The 8854-nt window shown below is 37.3% G+C and overlaps 1 protein-coding gene across 1 annotated transcript; it reads left to right on the top strand.

The window, feature by feature from the left end:
- Positions 1-4773: 4773 nt before the first annotated feature.
- Positions 4774-8224, top strand: LOC116199087 (cytokinin riboside 5'-monophosphate phosphoribohydrolase LOG3). Its single transcript, XM_031529384.1, has 7 exons — positions 4774-5008; positions 5286-5383; positions 5533-5563; positions 6390-6489; positions 7373-7443; positions 7517-7660; positions 7911-8224. Exons 1-7 carry the CDS (start codon positions 4898-4900, stop codon positions 7995-7997), a joined length of 642 nt encoding a protein of 213 aa, XP_031385244.1. The 5' UTR covers positions 4774-4897; the 3' UTR covers positions 7998-8224.
- The last annotated feature ends 630 nt before the right edge of the window (positions 8225-8854 follow it).

Genomic DNA, 8854 nt, shown 5'->3' with positions numbered 1-8854 from the left:
CGACATAGAAATGTATTTAATGACACATATTAAAGGGAATATAATGCTGTATTTCAATAAAACGAATATTACAGAATATAAGTATTTTCAGGTCGAATCTGCAAGATAACAACCATCGATCGGTTTCGCATTTAAAGTATGAGTTATGTCACAGGCTCCGAATTCAGCTAGACTGAATGCCTCCAAAATAGCATTTTCATAGTTAAAGATAAAAGCAGGGGCATTTTGTAATTGAGAGGTATTCCGAGGAATACGCCCCGAAAATTTTCGAAGGACATTATTCCCTTTAAGTACTTTCCGACATTCTTTTGAAAAAAAAAATTGTAGACGAAAATTTCTTAATTTTAATATACGATTGTTTATGACCATCTTTTTTTTTGTGAATTATGGTATCAAAATGTCCAATTGAGCCTCGACTAATTCAATCGAGTTGGATCGGCCCACTAAAGGATAAAACTTTCATAACTTTGATTTTTTATATTTATTAGGATTCGAACTCAAAATTTTATTTAAGCGGAACAAAATAAAATTAAGAGAAAAAAAAAAGCAATTCTCTCTCTTACATATTCTTTGGAGTCGGATATGCTTTTCTCATCGGCTCATATGTTGAGCTAATTCATTATTGAGAATCAACTCAATATCAGCAAAGATAATACCGAAGAGAGAAGAATTGCACACAAGACATGGGCGACAAAACCCTCAAATGAGTCAAAAGCAGATCCCGCACTCACAATTTTATTATAATGCGCCAATGATTTATTTTTATTTTATTTTTTAAAATCATGAATAATAAGTGATGACTACATACGCATAGCATGCGTTTAGTTTCCTCTTTCTAATGATAACCATACCTATATAGGGGACAACATAGCTTCCTACAGCTATATATTAGTGGAGACATGCATGCATAAAGTGTAGCTAGCAGCATATTTATCTTGTCAGAATTTGTATCCTATTCTAACCCTAGACCCTAATAATAGAATGTATATGTACCACTGAATGTTGCCAAAAGAAAACTTTATGGACACGGATCAGTCTATAATGACAAGATCATTTCAATATCGCAAAGGACCTCTTTTTGTTTGTACACAAGCATCTCATCACAAGAATCAGGAAGCAGACCAGTGAAAATATCTAAACTCGACCTGATAGGCTGACATCGTAGTTAAGGGATGCCATCTTCTTCTTTTTTTTGGTAAGTCCTAAGTTTGGCCATTCTGAAAATTATTTAAGAAAATACTTCTTATTCAATTATATGCACGATCTGTGTGATCTAATTGACCTTTTTTTTTTTGCTTTAATCACGCAGACCGTAAAATTAGTTGGATAAAGATCAAACACTCTCTTTATCATAGTATATATATCAATATTCTGCATTCAGTTATCAAATATTAGGAAATGAACGAAAGTGGATATAAACATTTTTTACCATTTCAAAATGACTTCTCAAATTTCGATAAGATATAAATAACGAGAAAGTATTTCTGAAATTTTAGAAAAATTAACGGTAGATAATTTGACTTCGAAGATGAAATGGATTAAAGAAGTAGCCTTTTTTAATTTTGTAATAATGTAAACTATAAATTTTGGGCGCTTGTTGCATTTTTATTGATAGTCAACCCAAAATTCAGTCAATGTCAACATGGTAATTGTTCTTATATAACATTTTTTCTAACGCCATCCCTATATCTATATGTTGCATATATATGGATGCATGGCTTTCAGGTTCTTTGACGCATGAATTAATTTTTCCCCGTCTAGTAAGTAAGAAGTTACACGTTCGATGCTCGATGGAAGTATCCATATCCTTTTATTGACAGAATTAACAATTTGGTCCCTGAAAGATTTCTATCTCTACAACTTCGTCCCTGAAAAATTCTCTGCACAATTTAGTCCCTCTGTTTGAAATATTAGTACAAATTGGCCCTTCCGTCCATGTTCCGGCCAGGTCTCTAACGGAAAGAAAATGACATGGGTTGTTAACCTCTCATGTGGCACATTAAGTGCCATGTTGGCCATACAAAACCCGAAATGACACCGTTTTCTACCCTCAATTACAATTTTTAAAAAAATAAAAATAAAAAACATTTTTTTAATTGGGGCTAGGGGCCAATTTGTCCCCAACCCCCTCACTGGCGACCTCTCCCCCCCTCCCTGGGCGAGGTAACCGAACCCATCTGCGGGCTCCGGCGATCTCGCCCAAGGGGGAGGTCACTAGGAGGGAGGCACCTGACCTGCCCCCGGGAGCCTCCCCTCCCGGGGACCTGCCCCGCGGGCGAGGTCGTCGAAGCCCCCGGATGGATTCAGCGATCTCGCCTGTGAGGGGAGGTAGTCGAGGATGAGCCTCCAATCTGCCACTCCCAAGCCAATATATATATATATAAAAGAACAACAACAAAAATCAGAGAAGAGGAAGGGAAAGAGGGGAGGAGCTTGATCCTTATTTTTGTCCTCATAGTTGGAACAACCTCGAGGATTAGCTCTCCCTTGGTTCCCACAACTAGCTCAGCAGCTTGAGCCCCTCCACCTCAGTCTAGCCAAAGCTCCGACAACGGCCTCACCTAAAGATCGAGCCCCACCAGCTGCCCCCTACCTTCGATAACGACCTCACACATATTTGTTGCCTGCCTCCGATCTACCTTGAGCTCGACGACGAGAAGCTTCGACGACCTCACCCACATGAGCTGCCTACTTCTAATCTGCCTTGAGTTCAACGACGAGTCTTCGACCAAACGACGACCTTCCTGCTTCTTGCCTCCTTCTTCCCTTCCTCTTCTCCTTCCCATTACGATTAGGGTTCCTTTCATCTTCTCCTTCCCATCGGCGGAGCCCTCCGGTGACCTCGCCCGGGGTTGGATCTCCGACAACGACCTCACCCACATATCGACCCAACAGCCTGACTCCCCGGCCCTCCTCTCTCCCCTCTTTAAGCTAAGCAAGTCAGCCCCTTCCTCCCTCCTTTTTCTTCCCTCTGCTCCTTCGCCTTTCAGTCCCACAGAACCTTTCTTTTCCTTTTTTACTTTTTTTAGGGTAAATTACACCGGTGGTCTAAAAGGTTGTAATAATGTATCAGGTTGGTCCAAAAAGTTTTTTTTTCTACTTGATGGTACAAAATGTTTCAAAGTTGTAACATGATAATACAAACCGTTATCTCACCATTGACGCCATCAAGCGAAGCTGACGTGGCCGAAACGTGACCGACATGTGGCTCTGATATGTTTTTAGGAGTTGGTGGAACGTTATATGATGGTTCAAACTCTTTTGAAGTTGTCACTTAATGGTCCAAAATATTTTACAGATATAATATAATGGTACAAAATATTTCTTTAATTAACTTAAAGGTCCACCCATGTCATTGGCGAGATGACGGCGTCAATGACGAGATAACGGTTTGTACTATCATATTATAATTTTGAAACATTTTGTATTATCAAGTAGCAAAAAAAACTTTTTGGACCAACCTGATACATTATTAAAACTTTTTGGACCACCAATGTAATTTACCATTTTTTATTTTAATTTTTTTAATTTGTTTTTAAAATTATAACCGACGTCATTTTTAGGTTCATAACAGCCCACATCATTTTTTTCCGTCAGGGACTGGCTGAAACATGGACGGAAGGGCTAATAGACTAACGTTTGAAACGGAGGGACTAAATTATGCAGAGAAAATTTTTAGGGACGAAGTTGTAGAGAGAGAAATCTTTTAGGGACCAATTGTTAATTTTGTCCCCCTTTTATTAGTTATTATAGCCAGTTTAGTTTTAGAGTTGAGTTAAAGCTCAATTTTACTCAACTTTATATATATATATATATATATATATATATAATTGGGTTGTAATGATTGTGTTGTTGAATTATGAGAAAAAGAAATGAATAATTGAGAGAAAGTAATAATTGTGTTCAATTATGGAAAAAAATTGATAGTTGAAAAAATTTAGTATTAAAAATTGAATTGAATGATTAAAAAATTGAAGAAAAATGAAAAAATAATAATTATGTTGTTGAATTGAAGATAAGTTGAGTTAAATGGAATAGAGTTAAAATTATGTTCTAAAACCAAACAAGGAATAAGATTTCTATTTTATTGTACTGGTCTCATGAGCCTCCGTTGTAACCGAAAAAATTCTTCCACCCTGTTCAAAGGAAGAAATAATTATCTTGTCAATTCATGATTGAAAATTCCATTTGTTTTACATTTTCAATAGAGAAAAAGGTTCACAAATTCAATAGAGAAAAAGGTTCACAAAAAATGAATTTGGAAAAAAAAAATCATTTCACGTATTTGGTAATTAATGCAATCAAGAATATTTTATATTTTGTGTTTGGACGACTTCTACTCGATGACCTCAATGAGTATAGGGCCATGGCGCGGACCTTGACGGGGACCGAGTCGGAAAGCAGGCCGCAAAAGTGTAGTTTGGAAAACAACCTACAAATATTAAAAGCATATTTTGGTGAATTTTTACGACCTTTTTAATTCAGGGTTGTACAGTCAATATTTCATGCTGATGGTTTTACAGGCGACCACCAGAAAATCTGCAGAGAAACATTGCTCCTACAAGGAAAATTGGGTCCACCAAAGGGGAGCTGGGGTGGTTGAATTTTTTAAAAATAATTCTTATTGAATTCGTATTCAATATGTTGCCATTTAATGGCCATACTTACTAGATTTGGATTTTTAATGAGATTGCATATGTATTAATTCCTCTCAGCATTGAATTTGATTTTTCCAATAAAGGAAAAAAAATGAAAAGGGAAGAGAGCAAAAGACGAAAACAAATTGCATGGGTGGGGATACATATCCACATAGTGTACGGCTCCCTCTATATTATATATACATCAAAGCCGAGGATTTGAGAGTACTCGGAAACACGCAGAGAGGTAGAGAGTAAAAATGACGGAATCGAAGGAATCGAAATTCAAGAGGTTGTGCGTGTTCTGCGGGAGCAGCCCCGGGAAGAAGAGCAGCTACAAGGACGCCGCGGTCGAGCTCGGGAAAGAACTCGTAACATTCCTTACACTCTCTCGCTCTTCTTCTTTGAGATGATGCCATTTCATTCCATTGCCGTTCTATTTTCTCTGAATTCATGCAGCTAGAGAAGGAAAAAGTATTGCTTTATGAGATCTTGGTCACTGCCGTTTTCAACTGTCAGAACAATTTGTTTTATTATAACTTACGATATTAAAGGTTAATATAAGTCATACGGTAGAGCAAAACTGGTTTTTGAAAGAGGGCGGTAGAATTTCTTATCTGTTCACTGATTTTCCAACTGTTTTTTAAGGTTGCGAGGAACATCGACCTCGTGTACGGAGGAGGAAGCATCGGTCTTATGGGTTTGGTCTCTCGAGCCGTTCATGACGGGGGTCGACATGTCCTTGGGTTAGCCTTCATTACATCTTTTCCACATCGTTTCTTTTCCGCTAATCATTAAGTTAAATACTCTGAATATTCTTCAATAAAACACTAGAGAATCACGGTTCGATCCGAATAAAAAGTGCTGATTTTTCCGCAATATTTGTCTCCCGCAGGATCATCCCAAAGAGTCTTATGCCCCGCGAGGTACTTCTCAAACCTTATCATCACATAATGCGTGCTTGCAATATATCAATAAGTACCCAATCTACTCGATCATCTCGTGAATATGTCCCATCAAAACGTAAAAGAACATAACTTGTTAAGGTCACGCATTAAGTCCTTTCTCTGACCTAAAGGCTGAAAACAAGGCTCTTACTACGCGTTTCGTGATTAAATTCTTATCTCTTTCGTGATTTAAATCGTGTTATTGCAAGCGGTATCAGAATATATATGTGCATGCTGACGGATAATGCCGAGGGACAAAATTGGGTAAGAGTTGTCATCATCCATAGGGTCAATACAGAGCATGACTTTCATGAATTCCTTTCCACCTCATCTTTGTTATCTTTATCATTGTCATTTGGAGACATTACTAAGACGGCACTCAATGGGGACCGGGAAATGAACCATTCCACTTTTAAGGGCTACGAGATTCCTTCAACACCACAAGACACATTAATTAGAAACCATAGCGATATAATTCAGTGGTAAATTGAACTCTCGGTTAATGGTCTTTATCTGCAATACAGCTGTTCGAATTTTATTGAAAATATGTTGTAGTCATGCCAAATTGACGACCAAATAGAGTTAATTTCAACCAATATAGTGATCGGCAGTTTCACCACACACGCAATTGAGAGGCCGTGTGAGGAGGACATATTTCGTGGTCCTTCCATAAGGATCCTTACTTCCTATGATAGACTACAAAGATTTAACTTTTAAGACATGATAAATTACGTATGACTTCTTCTTGACGTGTTCGTGGTGAGTCGTGATTGTAATTGATTCGATCATAATTTCTTGTGGGCAGTTAACCGGAGAGCCGGTCGGAGAAGTGAAGCCGGTCACGAGCATGCACCAGAGGAAAGCAGAGATGGCTAAACAAGCCGATGCCTTCATCGCTTTACCCGGTTTGTATTTTAATCATGATGAACTCAATCTTGAAATGCTAGCATTTCTTTTGCTTTTTCTTGGTGCGAACTTTTTCCCTCTTATAACATATATTAGTAAATGACATAAAATTATCACTTTGACCCTTTCTTTTTTGCCTTCACATCTCTACTCCAACCTATTTTTTTTATTGTAAAATTACAAACTCCTATTTCTATCTCAGTAAATAATTTTTTGGATCTTCTTGCTGCCACCCCATCAAAAGACTAATAAATTCAAGAAATATATAGAGAGAGAGAGAGAAAGAGAGAGATATAAACTTAACATTTGAGGCTCTTGCCAGGTAGTCGCCTCACCAGCCGCCACCACCCACCGCGATGAGGGTGCAGGCGACCTCATTGAGCATACACCCTATATGTTGACTTGTGCGCTTCCTCTAGCCCAAACTACAGAAGGGGAGACTCCTTTAATGGGCTAATGCATCGTTAGATTTGGGCCTCTTGGGCCTGCTATCACATTGCATTACAGCTTGGAGGCCCAATGCCCCTGAATTTTTTTTTGGGCGAAACCTATGATTTTTAATAAAAGTGCGTTTGATACGTGATAATCTATCCACATTTTCAGAAATATAAATTATTTTCCAGGGTCCACCAAATTCTCACGAGAGTGGTAATGTAGATTTCCACCATGGGTGGAAATGTACATTACCAGTAATCACTTTACCGGCAAATTGCCAAATGCACGCTAACTTGACAATACAATTTTATGAAATTATCTGTCCAAGTAGGGAAAGCGGAGGGCACTGTGCCGTGGCCCGACACTGCCTGATCTTCCCTTCGAACCTGCCACTCCAACACCATCGAAGCACGCGTTAACGTTCTAGGTTTTTATCTTTATGTGAAGGTGGCTACGGGACTCTCGAAGAACTTCTCGAGGTGATCACCTGGGCTCAGCTCGGCATTCATGCTAAGCCGGTAACGATCCTCATCTATGGCAGCTGTTATTGGTTAATCATCGAATCAAGTTAATTGGAACATCTGACTGCAGGTGGGCTTATTGAACGTAGACGGGTACTACAACTCTTTGCTATCTTTCATCGATGAAGCAGTAGAGGAAGGTTTCATCGGACCCAATGATCGCAGTATCATTGTTGCGGCGCCTTCCGCCAAGGAATTGGTTAACAAAATGGAGGTATTTTTGAAATTAAAATGGTATTTTGATCATATATTCCTCGTCAATCTCAAATAGAACCTATATCAGGTACTTCGATGGCCATCCTTAAAGATACATTATGTTTCTGCCAATTTGAATATACAAACATATGTCGAAACCTATCGTTTCAATGTTTCTTTTAAGCACATAATACCAAAAATCGAACACGACTAACGGTAAATTTTATTTATTTATTGCCCTTCATATTGCTTGTTAATTATTGTTGTAGGAGTATAGCCGTTGCGATGAGGTTGAAGGAGTAGCACTAAAACTAAGTTGGGAGATCGACGGCCCCAGCCACCTAGCAGGAAAATGATGATGGAAGATTAAGGGCATATTTGAACAGAGGAATAAAGAAAGAGGTCCAAATCATAAGATAAAAGAAAGAAAGAAAATTTACACCACAGTCCGATTTGTTTTCTTTTCCTTTTCCCCCACAAGACATCAGATTTGAGTATCAGATAACATTGATTATCGCCTTTGTTTCTGATTACTGATTCGATTGCATCCAATAAATTAGCAGCCTTCTTTTCCTGAGTTATATATGCATGGTAGCATATCGTCCGAATGGAGGGTCTATTCGGATAAAATTCGCAATGACACCTCTCACAGAACTTTATCTTTCAATAAAATCTATGTTTGGTTTTAGAGTTAAGTAGAGTTAAGTTTTGATTTTAATTGGGTTGTAATGATTGTGTTGTTGAATTATGAGAAAAAATGTGAAAAAATAATGAATAGTTGAGAAAAAGTAATAATTGTATTGTTGAATTGTGAAAAAAATAATGGATAATTGAGATAATTTAATATTAAATATTGAATTAAATATTGAAGAAAATTGAAAAAATAATAATTGTGTTGTTGATTTTTGTTATGTAGTGAGTAAAGTTAAAGTTAGAGTTAAAATTTTAAAAACGTGATTGTAAAATCAAACGGAACACATTATGACTCTCAACAACTAAAAGTATAAAACTTTATAAAATAACAGTTATGATATCATTTCAGAATCATTCATATATATTTTACAGGAAGGAAAAATAAAATGAATCATATTTATTAAGCAGTCATTCAAAAATATTTAGGGGATTGCGCAAAAAACTTTATAATAAGAAAAAAAAAAGAAAAGAAAAATAAGAACTGCCAATTGACTTCAAGCATAGGTTTTGGATTTTCTTA

The sequence above is a fragment of the Punica granatum genome, chromosome 3, assembly GCF_007655135.1.
Source record: "Punica granatum isolate Tunisia-2019 chromosome 3, ASM765513v2, whole genome shotgun sequence".
NCBI classification, from domain to species: domain Eukaryota; kingdom Viridiplantae; phylum Streptophyta; class Magnoliopsida; order Myrtales; family Lythraceae; genus Punica; species Punica granatum.
This window is presented reverse-complemented; position numbering and strand designations above follow the sequence as displayed.

Excerpts from the sequence above, each read along its gene's own strand:
- LOC116199087 (XM_031529384.1), top strand. The coding sequence starts at position 4,898 with ATGACGGAATCGAAGGAATCGAAATTCAAGAGGTTGTGCGTGTTCTGC. Across the intron at positions 6,490-7,372 it reads TGCCTTCATCGCTTTACCCG|GTGGCTACGGGACTCTCGAA; the intron begins GTTTGTATTTTA and ends CTTTATGTGAAG. Across the intron at positions 7,661-7,910 it reads AATTGGTTAACAAAATGGAG|GAGTATAGCCGTTGCGATGA; the intron begins GTATTTTTGAAA and ends TTATTGTTGTAG.